The following is an 18,796-nucleotide window of genomic DNA, read 5'->3' as shown; positions in this document are numbered from 1 at the left end:
TGAGTGTTTTTCTAAAAGATATGTTCTAACAAATTATTGGGGAAGTTATGTGTTATACAAGAGGTCAGACTGGATGATCAAAATAGTTTCTTTTGGCCTTGGAATCTAAGGAAATAGGAATCTAGTAATAGGATTAGACAGATGTAATATGGCATAGAGTTTGGGTCATTGTAGCTAGCATCTAGTCTGAAATGTAGCTAGAGGTCTATGTGGGACATATGAAATTCCCAAAGCTTCATAAGTGCAAAAGAAAACATATAAGTGTGATCAGTGATGTGTTTTTAATGTCATATGTTTGTACAGGTGAAAAAGCACAAGAAGCTTCTTCTGGATGTACTAATCAGGGCCTCAAATGATACTTCCAAATCCGAAGTCATTGGTGAGAGCATGAAGGCACTGGCCAAAGTCCTGAAGGAGCTGAATGAGAAGGACATAGGTTCTTCCTTCAGAGACCTCACCACACAGATCCGGACCTACTTTGACAATGTACGTGAACAGAACCCATGGGTTGGGGCTCAAAACTGGGTCTCCAGAATGTTTCAAAGGACTGCATAGCAGTTCCTGTGGCTCCTGTCCCACAGGGCTGGCTGGAAACTCTAGGAGCTTGAGGTGTCCGTGAGCTGCAAATTTGAGAGCCAGGACTCAGGATTCCTGGCTCCCTATCAGTCTGCCAGACAGACTGCTCAGAAGCTGGGGGCCTGGAAGCCCAGGATCGCCATCAGCCTGCTAGATGGGCTGACAAGGCGCTGGGTGGGTGAACCAGCAAGGTTTTTAAGGACCCCTGCCCGGCTTCTGTAGGAATTTTGTCAAAAGTGAGCTGTCTCTGAGAAACATTTTGATGAATCAGCAGATTCTGACCAAAAAGTGATTCAAGTTTTTCTGACCAGCTGTAGTTGGAATCACACTATTCTAGCCTAGAAGAGATGGTGGTGCTAGGTGCATGGTAGGAGTGTCCTTTAGGTACCAACCTACGGGGCTTTCTTGGCTGCAGGAGGATGACACGCTTCGTTCACTGGCGTTTGTCCTGTTTGGCGTCCTGGCCCGCTCTGCAAAGAGTAAATGGAAGGCCTATTTCGCTGACCAGGTTAGACAGAGCTGGGTTACGCTTCTGCTGCACCTGCAGGACCCAAGCCCCAAGGTTTCAATGGTAAGAACTACAGTGACTTTATTTACTAAGCAAAAGGAATCTTCTCCCTGGTGCTATTCCTGCCTGCTGTGGAGGCCCAAATTCTTCCCTCAGTTCATTACCTTCCTGCTGAGTCAATTCCAGCCAGGCTGGTCCTGTAGCAGAGTCCAGAATAGGTCATGGGTCTGCACACCAGGCCCACTGCCGCCCCAGAACAGAGGACAAACCATGGCTATGCCTGGGGAAGCAACTTGCATGAATATATCTGTTCCAAAAAGACATTGGTGCTACTTCCAGGTTCAGTGGATACTCTCCCTCTGTTGGAGCCATTTCTGCATGTTTTCTGCCCATTACATACAGGTGAATTCCTTTTATTCCTGGAATAAATGAGCAGTCAAGGAGATGAGCTGCATTTGAATGAACACAGGACTCGGTAGGGAATAATGATATGGTGCGACCCTCTTTTCCAGGAGTGCAGAGCTACGTTTCATCTCTGTGCCCCATTTTTGGGACGGAAGAGGCTCCAAGCTGTAATTAATGAGCACCTTGGTGGCACAGCAGAGCTGAAGCCTGAAGAGCTCCAGGTGGATATATGCAGACACCTTGTGAGTGAGCTGTAGAACTGAGAGAGACTATTGACTGCCATGTCTTGTGGTGGTGTAAAGGTGTGGGGGAATGTGTGCTGGGCAATGTAAGTAACTGTAAGAGTGGGATACAGGACTGAGGGTGATGGGAAATGTAAATCTGCCACAGATTCCCACTTTTCCCACTGCTACCCAGTCACCTGTTCTTTCTCTTATTTACTTGTGGTTCATAACAGCATGTGCTGATAGATAAAGCACACTTCTAGCCAGAGAGAACTCATGTGTCCCTGATTTCCTCTAGGCCAAGGAGAATGCAGAGCTGCAGGAGAACCTGTACAAAAGCACCATCACATACTTCCATAGCAGCTGGGAAGAGATCCGGGCGGCTGCAGCCAAGTTAGTTGGTGAGAGATGATGCCCAATGACCCTTTTGGTATTCCCATTGAGGTAAACAGAAAAAAATCCCACTTGTGCCATTAATCTCTGTGTGCTTCAGCAGCTTCTCAGGCATAAGTGAAATGTTAATATTCCCCTACCTCTCAGATGTGGTGTTAGGAGGAATTCATTAAGTGCTATAAAGTGCTTTGGGATTGTTGCAGGGAAAGCCAGGTGCAGTCATTGAGCAATGACCAAGTGATAGAGGCTGGGACCCTGTCCCACAGGGTGTGTCTACGCTTTGAGCTGGGGGTATAATTCCCAGTTTGATGAGACCTTCCCGCACTAGCCTTGATCAAACTAGTGTGCTAAGAATAGAGAGCGGCAGGAGCAGCAGGAGGGGTTAGCCACCCTGGGTCTGATCCCATCCAAGCCCAAAGGTTTATTCTCAAGGTGGCTAGCCCCTCCCTCTGCTCATGTTGCCCTAACGCCACTCTATTTTTAGCACGCTCGCTCAACCGGAGATAGGGTGGGCATGTCTCATTGAGCTGGGAGTGATACCCCTAGCTCAAAGTGCATACGACCCACAGTGTTGTTCAGTGCTCCTTACTGCCACTTCTTCACCGGGAGGCAAGCAGCTCATCTCCCCATAGTACCTGCTGGTTAAGGTTCCAGGCCATGCCATCTTGTCGACATTGGCCCTGTGCCCTCTTCTTCCTAGCCCACCCATGTGAGGCAGGCAGGCATTGAGGTCTAAGTCATCTATCAGTCACCTTGTGAGATGTAGAACTCAGTTATTCCTGGCTCCAGTCCTTTGCTCAGAGCACTAGATCAAGACACTAGCCTAGAATGACTCCAATAACTGACCGCAGTGGCAAGAGGAACGCAGACTGTTTAAAGCCAATGGGTTTTTATTTACACATTCTTTTAAAAAATTTCTCTTGTATTCTCTTCAGTGTGCATTTCTGACCCTAAACTTCTCTAGCATCCTCTTGCCCACAGCTCACACTTAGGTCCACCATAGGAGAAGCCAAAGACCTGCCTAGGGGCTAATATTATCAGCGTGCACTTAACAAGGGAAGGTTTTATTATTCTTTTATTTTGTTTTATTTATTGTACATTATATATTTAGGCATCATCCTGGAACACACGGATACCCAGCATATGAAATGGCTGGACATGGAAAATCTGCTGATATGTAAGTAATAAATGCAGCTGAAGTCCTGTTTGTTAGTGAGTTATAAAATAATTTAGAGACAAGCACTACTCGAACCGCTGGTGCTCATCAGCCGCACATCAAAGGACAGATTCAAAGGACAGATTCAAAGGATTCAAAGGACAGATTCAAAGGACAGATTCAAAGGACAGATTGCCCGGGAGAGATCAGCTTTAGCTTCCCCTGAAGGAGGAAGCTGCAGCAGGTCTGATATGAGTCAGTGCATCTCCTGGCTGTCCTGGGTCATGCCATCTCCCCTTCCAGTGCTTTGGGCTTCATTGGCTCCCTGTGGACTCCCCAGATGAGGGGAAGTTGTAGCCACTTTCTTCTTCAAATTACCCTCCAGAAGATTTTCTTCCATCGGGTGCCCGGTATCGGGCATAAACCAGCTTGGACCTGGCCTCTGTTTAATTCCATGTTTGTGTGAGCTCAGGCTATGGCTCCTGAGTAGAGATGGAAAATAACTTGAAAGTGGAAGTATTGAGACAATGGACCTTCTTCCATTTACAGCAAAGTTGGTTGAGGTTTGGGTAGAGTCAGGGTCTCCCCCAGCCTGGAGCATGGAAGGGTCCCAGTGGAGGAGCCTAAATCTTTGTTTGGATTGGAGAGCTTCTGTAGCCCGGTACTCAGAGGTGACAAGTCTCCAGCTCTTTTGGGCACAGGTGACTATGTGAAAAGTGAGCCATATTAATCTCTCCTGTATTTTCCATGGCAATATAAGGACTGAGCCCAGTTTCAGATTTTTCTGTCTGATCATTCTGCTCAAGTACTTCACGGTTCTGTGATCACTCATAGCTGTGATCTGAGAGTCTATTCACTAAAGTGTTGCCCTCTGTAATTTCAGCTCTCCAGGTGCTGCAGAAAGACCCGAGTCTCACTGTACAGCTGGTGGCAGCTCAGGTAACAAGTGACATCTGATCTGGCAAAGCGCTTGGGGAATGAAGTGGAAAGGAGACAAAGAGAACAAGGCGCTCCCGCTCTCCAAAATGGGAACAAGAGAGAGGGAAGGAGAGGCAACTGCAACACTGGCCGGTATTAGCAGTTATCATACTGCTCAGATGCTGTAAGTGAGAGAAGAACCAGGCCCTGTAAAATAGCCTCGCTTGGTTTTATTACTCAAAGCGTTTTCTAATGGACATGCAGTCTCTGGACAAGCCCAGTGATAAGCATGTACATTACACTGCTTGCTCCAGGGTCATGACTACAGTAACAGCCAGCTACTGGCCCAGATCCAAAATACAGCTGAGCACTAGACTCTGGGCTGTTGTAAGTTATGCTGTCTTGTAACTGCATGGGGGGATTGCTGGAGTACTATGCACTCCACTCTGTTGTGCCATTGTCTCTTTTCAGCTCCTACCCCACATGCTCGGGTGGGAAGCTTGGAGTTGGTGGCACACCAGTATATATGCTCGCTCGGTATGTGTTGGGGATTTGCACATGCTGGGGGAATTCCTAGGGCAGCTTTATGACTACTTTGCCCTGCTCCATTGTAACAGGGCAGCAATGCCCACTAGCTGCCAAAAGGAGACTTGACAACTAACCCTTCCCCCCCTTTATGCACCGACATGTGATTTTTAGGAGTCTAAGTTTAGGTTTCCAGGTTTGGAAACTTCAGTCAACTGGCATCAAGTTGTCTTATGTCAACCAAAGGCCAACTACGCCTTTAAACGTCATTTCCCTTGTTTTTAAACCCTTTCACCTCAACTTGAGTCAATTGGGCTGTCATGAGGTTTAATATGACTAACTCAAGCTCAGTTTTCAAAGTGAGCGCCTAAAGTTAGACACCGAACGCCGTGATTGGGCATCCAGATATCTATCTGAAGCACCTCGATGCTGACAGAGATTTAGGTGCCTTACCTGGCATTTCTGCAGGCAGCTGTCAGGGGTATTTAGGCATCCAATTGCAGATTTTGGTGCTTAACTGTAGTCACCCAACGCCTTTATCTGTGTTTGTATTGCCCGATCCTATGAGCTGCTGATCCTATCTCCCACTGCAGTTGCTGGGAGATAATTCCCACTGCAGTTGCTGGGAGACAAGGCCTGTGAGGATTCACCAGGCAGCAGTTAGCAGAGGAGGGTGAAAGGCAGAGGAAGTCTGCGATGTCCCTGCTTATAGTTCTCAATGGGGAGATAATCTCCCTGTGACCTTGAATATCAGAAGGAGATCAGTGGAGACCCCTGTTGAATTGACACTTTCTGCTAATTCAGAAGTGATTATATTAAGTAATATGGGTCCCAACCCTGCCCTCTTGGGCTCCCCTATTCTTATAGTGTTTCCTGTTTTGGTGATTGCTTTCTGTTCCATATACAACAGCTCATTCCTGGTCCATGTTATAATATTGTTATTCCCTAGTATTCTCCACTCTGTTTGTGTTTATTAAGTGGCACTGTACAAATGCTGATGACTTTTCACATATCTTTTTCAGGTGCTGACCCTCTATCTCACAAACAAGATCAACTGTAAATAACCCAACCCCAGCTTTTGTATTTACTGTACACACATTTCCTACTAAATTGTCTGAAGTGAGTATCTGTTTCAATTGCTCAGAGGCCTGATTTCGTCTTTCAGAGAAAATGGGGCCTCCTGAAGGTCCACTGTAACCATGATGCAGCGGTTTCCTCCCTTGCCCTTTCTCTTCTAAGATGGAAGAAGACCTCAGCCCAGTGCTCCTCTGGCGTCTCTAACCACCCTTCCAGGATACACTCAAAGCTAGATCTAATCCCTGTGGTTAGTGATCTGAGGTCTGGTTCTTACTCATATCCACTTCTTTGTCTTTCTGGGAATTCAATGTTGCTGATGAATTCTGGGTTGTAAGTGGAACGACTGTGTTCTGGTGAGTTACCCGCCTGTCTAGCCTGTATTTTGGGGTAGAAGGCTATCTGTGCACTGCGTCTGTTTACTTGCAGATTTAGGATAGGGGCCTGTAATAGTGGGTGAGGGAAGGCCTCTGTTTTTCTAAGCCATGACCCTGTTTGTGCGCTGCAACCATTGGATTCCCTGGTTTCCCCCAATGCATTCCAAGGGAATCACTGTTATGGGATATCTGTGATAGGGTATGTCCTGCTGTGCTCTCTGGTGTTGTGACTTCTCTATATCAGGAATCAGCTCATTTTGTTGTTAATTCACATTGGACTAGAGCTGTGAGAAGGTCTGAGGGTCAATTCACTGTGGTGCTCGCCAGTTAAACTCTACAGTTCATAGAATCATAGAAATGTAGGGATGGAAGGGGCCTAGAAAGGTCATCTAGTCCAGCGCTGAGGCAGAACCAAGTATACGTAGGCCGTTCCTGACAAGTATTTGTCTAACAGGTTCTTTAAAACTTCTAATGATGGGGATTCCACAGGCTCCCTTGGAAGCCCATTCCAGAGTTTCTACTTAACATAAGGGTAGTTCAGTGTTTCTCAATTTCTCTCCACCCTCGGAACCCTGGCCTGCCCATGCCATACCGTCCGTCGAAAAGTCAAGGAAATCTTCCTCTTTTTGGCGGCGCGGTGTTTGCTTGATTCGGCGGCGCGCTTTCAGGGTTGTTTTCGGCGGCCTCATCAGCTGTTCGGCGGCGCGCGAGAAGCTGTTCGGCGGCACCATCAGCTGATCGGCAGTGCGCAAGCAGCTGATCGGCGGCACCAGATTTTTTTAACATTCGGCAGCGCGGTACAGCTTCTTTGTGGAACCCTTCCGATCAGCCCACGGAACCCTAGGGTTCCGCGGAACACCATTTGAGAACCACTGGGGTAGTTAAAGTTTTTCCTATATCTAACCTACATCTCCCCTGCTGCTAGTGTAAGCTGATTACTTCTTCTCCTACTTTCCATGCACACGGAGAACAGTTGATCACAGTCCTTAATGTATTTGAACATGCTTTAAACATATTTGAAGGTTTGGCCAAGATGAAAAGACACATGGAGGAGGAAAAGGAGGTTACAGGCATGTGTGTCGCTTTCTTGGGGTGTCCAAGGCTCTGAATTACCTTGTTTCCCTCCCCCCCCACACTCCTCCAGCGAGAGGAAGATTTGCTTGTGCTTGACTGGATTTCAGCTCCCTCACACCACCAGTCTGTTATTCACACAAACAATCTCCTCAGGGCTCTGGCAGCCCTTACTTTGCCTTGCAGTTAACAATAGTGCACCCTAGCCCCCATGCCTTTCTGAAAGTGTCCCCCTGTAGTGTCAGATTCCTGTCACTGGACACTCACAGAAATTACCAGGTGAGCTGTCCCCAAGGGAACAGTCTACACACAGCTTGACTGGTAGAACTCAGGATCAGATCCTTTATAACATCACACTACTGAGATATATGTATAGTAAAACAATCGTAAGTTTATTATCAAAGATTGAGATTTAAGAGCTACTGAGTCAGGATAATGGAAACAGAACTGGTTACACATAAACCAAAAAGCATAACATGCTTCTTAGAGTCCAAATTTAACATCAACGGGCTAAAATCCATGTTTACAGCAGTTTCTCACCTAAAGCAATCTCCTGGCATCACTAATCAACATGCCCAGGATACAACTTTCTTGAGGAAGCAAAAAGACTTTTTGCATTCAGGGAAGGATAAACAAGGTGTTTTTTTGCTTTCCTCTTATACCCCAAAGTCCATTGATTTTTGTCCTCAGAGTCAACATCCCTCATGGATCCTTTCCTCGGGTGCTGGCTCCAAGTTATCTTCACATACTCCGGTTGACTCCCTATGCAAAATGGGCTTCAATTGTGTGGGCTTACAAAGCTTCATTTGTGAACCTAAGCTGTGAACCTGTGCAAATAGGTGAATTTACATTCCTTTGCGTGGCATACCTGTCTGACAACCCTGCTTGGGACACAGTCTTTACATATATCTTCTGAAAATATGTCTTAATGCCTTAAATGTCATCCGTACATACATCTCCCAATAGTTAGGAGGATCGGTATGACACATGCTTTTATTAGACACCGCACATGCCCCTTTTGGGATATGAAAGTAGTGTGTGAGGTGTAGTGAGCTTGTCAGGCCTGATAGGAGTTGCTGACATAGAGTAGTGAAACCTTTGCCAGCTGGCACCAATGAGTGTGTCAGAAGCGAGGGCATGTAGCTGGGCCTGCCCAGTCACCAGGCAACTAATCAGCACAGATGGGCCACAGCAGACCCACCTGATTGGCTAAGGCAGTCAGGTGGCTTGCTATTAAGCCCAACAGCTGCAGATGATCAGTGGCCGCTCAACATAGATGCCCACGGAGTCTCTCTGCCTTCCTGTGCTTGTCTCACTCCAAGCCCTGCTCCTGACTTGCTTTGGCACTGCTCCAGCCTCGACCCTGCCCTGCACCCAGCCTCACTCCAGGCTAGATCCTGCCTTCCACCTGGCTTTGTTCCTGTCCTGTCCCATTCAGCCTTGCTGCTGCCTTGGAACCAGCCCTGCTCCTGCCTTCCCTGTCTGTGTAATCCGGTTCTGACCCTCAGCCCAGGTTCCTGGTTCTGACTCTGTCTCAAGCCTTGGCTATGGCATTTGGCCTCTGATCTTTGGTTCCAATCCCTGGCTCTGACTCTGCCTTGACATTGGGGTCTGGCATTTGGACTCTGACTAGGTCTGACTCCTGCTCCAACCACTAGGCATGACTGCCTATGACCCAGTCTTCTGACAGGGCCTCTGTGTCACAATGTGTGATTACTTCCTTTTCCTGAAGGGTGGCTTAGCTTTCAAATGTTTGGGATTGCTGCCATAGGACATTTCCTGAGGCCCTTACTCATTTTTTTATCCTGTCCTGACTTCAACAGGAACCTACCCGAGTAAGGATTGAATAAAAATGGAGAATGGATGGGGTACCATAATTGTGATTTCTATATTTAAATACTTGGGAAGCACTCAAGCACTGCAGTGAATGAGGCCATATACCTGGCGTACCTAAACAGCATGTGCCTCTCAGATTTCCACAGAGTTTTGGGAGGGAGACACTCTGGGTAGTGATACAGACTTTCCGGTGCGGAAGCAGGGATTGGTTGTGCACACTGCATCATCTTGATGAAATCCATCTTAGAATACTCAAGGCACTGACTGAGGAGATATCTGAGCCATTGGCAATTATCTTTGAAAAGTCTGGGAAGACAGGAGAGATTCCAGAAGACCGGAAAAGGGCAAATATAATGCCCATCTACCAAAAGGGAAATAAAGACAACCCGGGGAATTACAGAGCAGTCACCATGGAAGGCACTGAATTTAGCTGTATGAAATAGAAATCTACCAACTTCATGAAAAAACTCGCATTCACCATGAACAGACCAGTCAGCTTAACTTCTGTACTCGGAAAGATAATGGAGCAAATAATTAAGCAATCAATTTGCAAACATCTAGAAGGTACTAAGGTAATAAGTAACAGTCAACATGGATTTGTCAAGGACAAATCATATCAAACCAACCTGATGGCTTTCTTTGACAGGGTAACAAGCCTTGTGAATAGGAGAGAGGTGGTAGATGTGGTATATCTTGACTTTAGTAAGGCTTTTGATACTGTCCTGCATGACCTTCTCTTAAATTAGGGAAAAACAACCTAGATGGAGCTACTATAAGGTGGATGCAAAACTGGTTGGAAAACCATTCCCAGAGAGTAGTAATCAATGGTTCACAGTCATGCTGGAAGGGCATAATGAGTGGGGTTCTGCAAGGATCAGTTCTGGGTCCGGTTCTGTTAAATATTTTCATCAATGATTTAGATAATGGCATAGAGAGTACACTTATTAAGTTTAAGGACAATACCAACCTGGGAGGGGTTGCAAGTGCTTTGGAAGATAGGATTATAATTCAATTCTCCAGTTTGTCCAGATCATTCTGGTCTGAGGAAAATAAGATGAAATTCAGTAAGAAGAAATGCAAAGTACTCCACTTAGGAAGGAACAATCAGTTGCACACATACAAAATGGGAGATGACTGCCTAGGAAGGAGTACTGCGGAAAGGGATCTGGGGGTCATAGTAGATCACAAACTAAATGTGAGTCAACAGTGTAATGCTGTTGCAAAAAAAGCAAACATGATTCTTGGATGTATTAGCAGGAGTGTTATAAGTAAGACATGAGTAGTAATTCTTCCGCTCTACTCTGCGCTGATTAGGCCTCAACTGGAATATTGTGTCCAGTTCTGGACGCCACATTTCAGGAAAGATGTGGACAAATTGGAGAAAGTCCAGAGAAGAGCAACAAAAATGATTAAAGGTCTAGAAAACATGACCTATGAGGCAAGACTGAAAGAACTAGGTTTGTTTAGCCTGGAGAAGAGAAGACTGAGAGGGGACATGATAACAGCTTTCAAGAACATAAAAGGTTGTTATAAGGAGGAGGGAGAAAAATTATTCTTCTTAACCTCTGAGGACAGGACAAGAAGCAATGGGCTTAAACTGCAGCAAGGAGGTTTAGGTTGGACATTAGGAAAAACTTCCTAACTGTCAGGGTGGTTAATTACTGGAATAAATGGCTTAAGGAGGTTGTGGAATCTCCATCATTGGAGATTTTTAAGAGCAGGTTGGACAAACACCTGTCAGGGATGGTCTCGATATTACTTAGTCCTGCCATGAGTGCAGGGACTGGACTAGATGACCTCTCGAGGTCCCTTCCAGCGCTATGATTTTATAATTCTATGATCTTACATACTTCTGCTGAGCCCTCTGGAGGGTACTGTGAGTCTGGGTATGTATGTAGAGGGAATGGGAAGGGACAGAGCAGGGAGTGGGAGAAGGGAGTGGGTTGGGAACAGGGAACCTAAACCATGGAGTTCGATGGACTCAAGCACTTTAAGCACCCAACTGAGAATTTTCTCCTGTATATATGTATTGTACATACAGAAGTCACTGAACCCACCAGTGAAATGCATCGCACCAGAGTTTAGGACAGACCAGAATATCGGATGGCAGAATAGTGCTGAGAGAATTTTTATTTTCACAGAAAATATTGAATATATTTAAAGAGGTTTTCAAATCTCAGTAAATGTATAGGAGCAGAATTTGCTCTTCAAACATTTGGCATTTTAATTCACCGAAGAAATAAAATGAAACATTTCTGATGTGAAATAAAGAACAGCATGTGAATTCTTCATTCCTTTTAAACACATCATGGTTCTTTAGAAGTTTTCACTTTTTCCTGCCTGTGGAATAGAAATATGGAAATATTAAAGTATTTGTTTAAGAGACAAAATACAGAGAAATATATATCATGATTGGTGTTGCCTTGTGAAGTCTCTCATGGAAGGGCATGTCCACACACAATTGGCACATGCAAGATTTGCTCAATGGTTTAGGGTGCAGTTTTGCCACTGTAGCTCTGGAGTAGTATCTGACTCCATGAAAGATCAAGTGAGGGCCAGATTCTGTCATACGTACATTGAGCCATCTCTCATTCAGCAAGTAGTTCTACTGATTTCAACGGCCTGGTTGGGAGAGCAAGGTACTACTCCGTGGTAGTGAGGTTAGCAGAATGGCGTCCTTAGTGATTTCGGCAAGGCACTGGTGGGCAGGGAACCCATAGTCTGCCAGGATCTCCAACTCTATTAGCTGTTGTTGCACTATGGAGACGTTGCTCTCAGACTCCAGAAAGGACAGGTGGGAGGTATAAAGTGAATCATGTTGTTTTGGTCTAAATTTTGATATCCTTACTCACGTTGAGTAGTACCTTACTCTGAGAGTAGGCCATTCAAATCAGTGGGGCTGTTTGCTAAGTAAGGTACTGCTCAGTGTAAAGTGTGGCAAAATCTGAACCTTTGTTAGTAATTTTTTATATAAAAATTAACATCTCCCGCTGATATTACCATATAATTTCTGAATTCCTCGTCTGTCATCATTGGGAAGCTTGAAGGTGTTTGGGTTCTGGTAGCTATAGAAAGGGTACATCAGAGCACCTCGAACTTTTGAATGACCCAGTCCCAAAGCATGACCAAATTCATGAGCAGCGACAAGGAACAAATTTGTTCCTAAAATACAGAAAAAAGATAAAAGAAAATTATGTGAAATGAATGATAGATTTTAACATATAATGGAACTGAGCATCACAAGCAGGGAAATTTGCATCTTTCTTTCCATTGTGATGAAATCCAATAGTTTTAATTTATTTTTACATAATCTCCTATTTCATTAAAATATGTATGTCCACATATTTTAGTAAGAATATTGCAGAGCCTCGGAATGGGAGTCAGGAGACCTGAATTCTATTCCTGACTCATCTTTTGGCAATTGTTATTGGCTCACCTTTTGATCATGTGAAGATCACTTAAATTTTCTGCACTCATCTATAAAAGGAGGATAATATTTTTTGCTCACCTTTGTAAAGTGCTTTGAGCTCCTTAGAATATAGGGACTATATGTAACATAAATGTAAGTATGTTACAATTACAGAACCCCCCAAGATATATGTATAGAGACAGAGGTGAAACTTCTGAACAGTCATAGGAAGCAAATACCAACACCTTTTGTTTAGAAGGAGCTGAACTTCTTGTGACGGGTACATGGAATACTTTACCTATATGATTTTGTGACCAACTCTCAGCCTCATCAAAGTGGGTATCTCCTCCTATCCCTGAGCCAGGTGCAGAGGCATGGGCCAATACTCCCCCTCTTCCATCAAAGGGGGATGAGTCACCATGTGCTGCATGTGAAAAGATATGAATGTGTTATCAGTTGACAGAATGATGCATTTTAAACTTTGGATTTCACATCTGGAAGTTTAGAGTTTACTTGTAATAATTGTAGATTAATGACACTAAAATTATGTTAAGGTTGCAAAGTTGCACTCAAAAGATAGGAAATGCGACACTTAAGGTTGCCTGTGCAAGTTGAATTTAGTCTCCTTGTGTGTGTGCGCATTATGCTATAGTTTTTAATTAGATGATCGCATACTATTTTATCCCCACAGGACCTCTGTCTTATTGAGGTCATGTTCTCAGAAATGGCTGAATCATCTTAGCTGAAACTTTCTATAAAAGTTCAGCCTGAGGCTGACAGTTTGAATGGCTTAACCTTTGCAAAGTTAAAAGCATCTGAAGACAGAATCCTAAAACAGACAATATTGGGCAATGTTAATTAGAGGTAATGCCACTTGCACCACTTATAATACATCAAGTGAATGATTTTAGATAACCACTGCACCTCATTTGGTACACTGGTTTAGTGTATCGTCTGTTAAATTCCCTGTAACGGTGCATGGGATGTCCAGATCCTCATCCAGAGGTAGACTCTCCTCTTCTGTCTATAAGAAGGGCTACAATTTCTTGCTAGAGGGCAAGGATTTGCAGGAAAATTGTGAAAAATTCATCACCCGGAAGATGCTATCAGAAGATTGTGCTATGGGATGTTTGTGGATGGATCTCTAAGGGTTGGCTATACTTAGAACGCTACAGCACTTTAGTGTAGACACTACCTATGCCAACAGAAAGGGTTCTTCCATCAGCCTATGTACTTTTAAAATATAGTTTCAGCTTTAAAAAAAATGTAATTAATGGATTCTTAAAAAAAGCCTCACCACCATGCGCAAAACGAATCAGGATATCTGCTTCCCGTCTGGCAACTTTTTGAAACTGCAATGGAGTCACATCACTCCACACTTTAAAAGCCTTTTTGATTGCTTCTTCCACCACAGAGCGAGGCAGATCAGGTGTATAGTTAAGGAACCTAATGGCAACACAAGAAAATAAAATATTGTCATTTAAGGTATGGAATAAGAGGGCATCATTAAAACAAAACAATACATTAAAAAGTGAAATATAACCAACCTGTAAGTCAACAAATTCTTCGTCCATCTTGGATTTCCTGGAAATGTGCTGTAACTTAATACATCGGCGACTCCACACCTTGGCATACTCATCATTTTCTCAATTTCTGAATTTAATTTTCCTGTTACAGTCAGATGGAAAAATTTCTGCATCTCTTTAATTTTTTCTTCTAAGGTATGACCATCTGCTTTATTAATTGATGGAAAGAACCTGTCAAGATAACTCTGAAAATGAAAAGAAACATTAGACTTGGGGTGTATTTCCATTATCATCTACTTACTGCACATTGCAGTTGTGTTTTCTTAGAGGCAATTATACTTTTAAAAATCAATTGGCCAATAAGTATCAGAGACCTAAATCCTGAGATCCTAGATCCTAGTGCAGAGAGCCTGCAATACCTATTAATATTTAATGGAAGTTGCAGTCAGCCAGCAACTTTGCAGGATCAAACTTAGACTATCAGTCAGTAATGGGCAAAGAGGGAGAGTTTTAATAAAAAAATATAGGTGAGCTTTACTGGCTTGACTTGGGATATTTGAACTTCCCAGAAAATTATTTTTAACCAAGCAGTATTTGGCTTGAAAATAGGGGAAGAGGAGGTGGAGGGTGGGAACAAAGGATCATACTGTTTGTACTTAATAAAGATAACAATAAATCACCATTCATTGTGACAATTTTTGATAAACATTACTGTGAAATCATCCGGTACCTTTTTGGTACTATTGGACTATTATGGGTCTTACCAGAAGGAAAGGGTTTGTGGGAGCTGTGGACTCATCCGGGATATTTTTAGCTAATATTTTGCCCCGCAATAAGCTGAAATCATCAACCCTAAAACTCCCTCAACATTTTATTTGTGGTGGTGTCGTTACTTTATATTCTAACCATGGATACTTGGATACACGGATACATCTTTTTTTTTTTCCACACTGCAGTCTACCAAGTGCGATAGAACAACCTGTCATCTCTGCATAATACAGATTAAATATAGAGAGAAAGCCTTGCACAATAATAGCAAGACACTGAATCAAGTGGTCCTGTTTATTTTAATGGGAGTTTACTGGACATTAGAATCCAGAGAATAGTCCAATCAGTGTGGGAAATAGAACTAGTCTTGCCTCTCCTTGAAGAAATGTGAGCGCAGGATATAGCTATAGTTTGACATATCTAAAATAGTGTAAGCCTTCATTATTAAAATATGATTTTAATTTTACTGAAATATTATAGAACTATGTAATACTATGTTTATATACATAAAATACACACACCCATCAGATTAACCCTTAATTTGGCCTATTCGTTTTAGGGATTCCATTTACTTGGAATTTATTCCCTGGCCCTAATTCACTTTTGCAAATAGGACTTAGGCTCCTAAGTCACTTAGGGGCTTCTGAAAATTGTACTTTACGCCATCTAGTTTTTGTGAGCTGACTTAACAACTACATAACACAAGGGTAAAAATAAAATGATGTCTCATGCTCTTCTGGAAAAAACGCAATCATTAGAATGTAGACATAAACCAAAAAAACAGTATATTCACAGATCAGCTGTACAGCCCGACAGATAGCTGCATTCGCACCATACCTGTAGACGCTTCAAGTCGCTGATGCTCCATCGCTCTGGTTTAAGTGGAACTGGAAGCGCAAGGCATCCAGGCAAGAACAGTGCAGTGCAGAGTAGGATGTATCGCATAATGTTATCGAATGATCTCTGCTAAAAAAAGAAAATCTTAGATCTTCTATGTCTAATGAGCACAGCTGTAATGCTTATATAGGCCTTTACTGCTGTGTGTGGTAATAGTTTACATGAGTCATTTTTTTAGGCTTCCTCTGTGGTTTTGTTAATTGTTGTAACATTTTTAAGGTGTCTTTATGACAATATGGAAATGAAGAAACATTAACTAAAACTTTTTGTTGACAGAATTAGCTGATGTCACACTGACAGAGCAGGCAGCCATCTTTCTTTATCTCCCCTTTCATGCTATTCAGGTGCTAAAACCACTGGTGCACAGGGAAGTTAGCTTAATCTCAGTCAATAAATGTACTTACTGTACAATCTCAGCTTGCCAAAATTTCCTTGGTGCCATTAACACACATTGCAACACTTTTCTGGCTCGATACTCTACATGTATTGATTGACTGCAGGGGCTGTGACTAAATGCGTGTTAATGCCGTGTGAGTGAAATCACTTAAAACTACTTACTTTGTGATACCTGCCAGTGTAAAACTTTCTATTTAAGCTTTCTGGCCCAAATTCTGATGTCAGTTACCTTGAAGTTTACTGTAAATCTACAGAAGTTAGAGGGGTTTCTCCAGATGTAATTGAGATCAGAATCTGGCCCCTTCTATGTGTAGAAATAGGAGGTTATGGGACATCTCAATATTTTTTATCCAAATCTGATGGGCTCTCAAGAGACAATTTCTGTAATGGATTATTAGGTATAAAATAAAAGGACTAGAACTATCCTATGGTATGCGTGTGAAAAAACCAGATGCTTATCAGAAAGAATGAGGATTCATACTCGGTTACACTGATGCAACCTTGTGGATTTCAGTGAGGTTGCAGTAATATAAATGAGAGCAGAACTGGGTCAAACCATCTATCTGGTCTACTGAGCCAAATACTGGCCTCTCTTGCACGCCATGGAATTCTACAGAAAGCAATGGATTTATTGTACGGGGTACTTCAAGCCAAATATTGGCTTATTGTCACTTTTTGGGTGCACATCTTAGTGACAGTGGACCTAATCTGGAGGAAAAAGTGAAATAGCCCCTCCACTCCCGCTTTCCCAGCATCTGGAGCTGTAACTGGGGAAGAAGCAACTGCTGTGTTTCACAAAGGGACTACTCACATGCATAATGTTGAGCATGTATGTGACTGTAGGAGAGGGGCCCGAGGGCCCAGTTCAGTCTACTTTGACTGAAGTTAATAGAAAGACCCCTGTGTCTGAGCGGTGTTTTGGCACAACTGAGAAAGGGGTGATGGTTAAAAGACATCCTGATGTAATCAACCTTGTGCTCTGCCAATCTTGGGCCATCACAGGGATGATCTGGTTCCTCACATAAATCAGAGAAAGTCCAAAGTCAATGAGCCCATTATCAGCTATCACTAATTAGAGCAGCCCCCAGGCTGCTCTAACCTGGGCAAGGATAAAAAATTAAGCAGAGAGGCAGGGAACCATAACCAGTTCACTAACCCCTGTCACTGTGCTGCACTCAACAGAAACTGAGCACAGCAGAAAATCTGGCCCCAAATCAGGAAATTTCAACCTCAAAGGTGAAAGTTATTGAATGCTATAAGAGGTTAAAATAAAAGCTCTTGTGTGATATTAATTATAGTGGTTGCTGCTTCCACACAATGAAACATCATAAAACTATATAAAAAAGTCTCATGATCTTACTGTCTGTGAAAAACAACTCTTAGATAGGTCTTATACACTTGTCCCACCATCTGAGAGGGGAATTTTTGTGGTGTAGGCATTTCACAGTGAAACTAGGAACTACGTATCATTTCTGATATGACGACTTCTGTATTTTGCCTTTCAGTGTTTTTAATGTTCAGTTGGGTGAAAAAGTGAAGTAGACTCAAGTGATTCATTGTTGAACGTTCACTGGTCACTGTGCTTGGAAGGAAGGATTGAGCTAGAGTCTCAACAAATTTATTTTCGGCAACACTTGAGCCTGTCCTTATATGAAAAGTTCAAGAGTGCTTCAAGTGTGTACGTTGATGCCATGAAGAAAGAATTACCATAAAAAGTCATGAAATCATGAGAAAAGTTTCTTTTGCCCCACTTATGAAGAGTATTATACTGTGTATCTGCTATTACAAAAAGACTGTTTTAATTTCTTTTGATCGATGATATTCAATCCTTTTTTGCTGTACTGTCTGAGTATTTAGTCTGCTTTAAAGAATGTTTTCATATCTGTGTTCATTAAATTCACCAGGAAAAGCTACTGTTCAAATTTTTATTTATGAAAAAAAAAATGCAATTCTTCCTCGGGTGCTTGCTCATGTGCATTCCACTATAGGTGAGTGCACGCCTCTGTGCACGGTTCCTGGAACTTTTTTCCCCTTAGCAGATCCCGTAGGGCTGGCTCCAGCGCCCCCTGGAGCCCCGTGCACATGCTGCGGTATATGAGGCACTGCCGGCCCTACGCCCCCTCAGTTCCTTCTTTCCGCCCATGACGGTTGCTGGAACTAGCCTTGCTCTCAGCAAGTACTATTCCCCTTATTTGAACTTGTTTGTTATTCTAAGTTAGTTTTAGTTAAGAGTAGTTAGAGATAAGGCAAGTCCCTGCAGGGACTTAGAGCGGTGGGGCTATGCCCCGGTCTCCGGGATTCAAGCCGTGTGCTTCCTGCGGGAAGGCCTTCCCGCTTAGTGACCCCCAAGACCGCTGTCTTAAGTGCTTGAGGGAAGCACACAGAAAGGACAAGTGAAAGATCTGCAGGGCTTTTAAACCGAGGACTCAGAAGGACCGAGAGATACGGTTGAAAGCCCTGTTAATGGAGGCAGCGCTCCACCCGGCATCCGAGCTGGCTCGCTCCGCCTCGGCACCGAGCGTGACCTTGGTGCAGAGCACACCGCTAGCACTGGCCTCGATTCAGTACCGCACAACATCGCCAGCACAGAGGAGGAAGAAACAGCCCGCGGAGCATGGAGACTCCCCTGTGCCATCGGTACAGGCAGGGTCAAGCACAGAGATGCACTGGGCCCGGCCCGTCAAGTCTTCTCTGGTGCCTGCATCTTCGGTTAGGCAACCTCTCCCAACTCTTGGGA

At 43.7% G+C, this 18,796-nt stretch overlaps 2 protein-coding genes and 1 long non-coding RNA gene across 3 annotated transcripts in view; 1 reads left to right on the top strand and 2 right to left on the bottom strand.

Moving 5' to 3' along the window:
• The window catches only part of LOC137165945 (maestro heat-like repeat-containing protein family member 2B), a 55,144-nt gene extending 49,319 nt beyond the window's left edge, over nt 1-5,825 (top strand). The window contains exons 38-44 of the mRNA XM_067567489.1: nt 304-486; nt 992-1,147; nt 1,597-1,731; nt 2,012-2,114; nt 3,218-3,283; nt 4,146-4,364; nt 5,728-5,825. Of these exons, the coding sequence (XP_067423590.1) occupies nt 304-486; nt 992-1,147; nt 1,597-1,731; nt 2,012-2,114; nt 3,218-3,283; nt 4,146-4,219 (717 nt within the window). The 3' untranslated portion in view covers nt 4,220-4,364; nt 5,728-5,825. The remainder of the gene's footprint in view (nt 1-303; nt 487-991; nt 1,148-1,596; nt 1,732-2,011; nt 2,115-3,217; nt 3,284-4,145; nt 4,365-5,727) is intronic.
• Nucleotides 5,826-11,233: 5,408 nt separating this feature from the next.
• LOC137165745 (uncharacterized) lies at nt 11,234-13,156 on the bottom strand. Its single transcript, XR_010923480.1, has 3 exons — nt 12,771-13,156; nt 12,064-12,225; nt 11,234-11,403 (listed from the first exon to the last, which is right to left on the bottom strand). It is a non-coding gene; the product is annotated as an uncharacterized lncRNA (long non-coding RNA).
• A 68-nt stretch (nt 13,157-13,224) lies between these two features.
• Nucleotides 13,225-15,718, bottom strand: LOC137165939 (matrilysin-like). Its single transcript, XM_067567479.1, has 4 exons — nt 15,604-15,718; nt 14,020-14,243; nt 13,770-13,918; nt 13,225-13,301 (listed from the first exon to the last, which is right to left on the bottom strand). The coding sequence occupies exons 1-4, from the start codon at nt 15,709-15,711 to the stop codon at nt 13,225-13,227; spliced, it is 558 nt and encodes a 185-aa protein (XP_067423580.1). The 5' UTR covers nt 15,712-15,718.
• Between the last annotated feature and the right edge of the window lie 3,078 nt (nt 15,719-18,796).

The sequence above is a fragment of the Emydura macquarii genome, unplaced genomic scaffold (genome assembly GCF_026122565.2).
Source record: "Emydura macquarii macquarii isolate MOO-44397 ecotype Brisbane River unplaced genomic scaffold, CSIRO-AGI_Emac_v2 contig_318, whole genome shotgun sequence".
Classification (NCBI taxonomy): Eukaryota; Metazoa; Chordata; order Testudines; family Chelidae; genus Emydura; species Emydura macquarii.
This window is presented reverse-complemented; position numbering and strand designations above follow the sequence as displayed.

Bases quoted from the DNA above. Each gene is read 5' to 3' on its own strand.
- LOC137165939 (XM_067567479.1), bottom strand. From the start codon at position 15,711: ATGCGATACATCCTACTCTGCACTGCACTGTTCTTGCCTGGATGCCTT. The intron at 14,244-15,603 runs GTATGGTGCGAA...TTTCATTTTCAG, and splicing joins GCGACTTGAAGCGTCTACAG to AGTTATCTTGACAGGTTCTT. The intron at 13,919-14,019 runs GTTGGTTATATT...TGTTGCCATTAG, and splicing joins AAGAATTTGTTGACTTACAG to GTTCCTTAACTATACACCTG.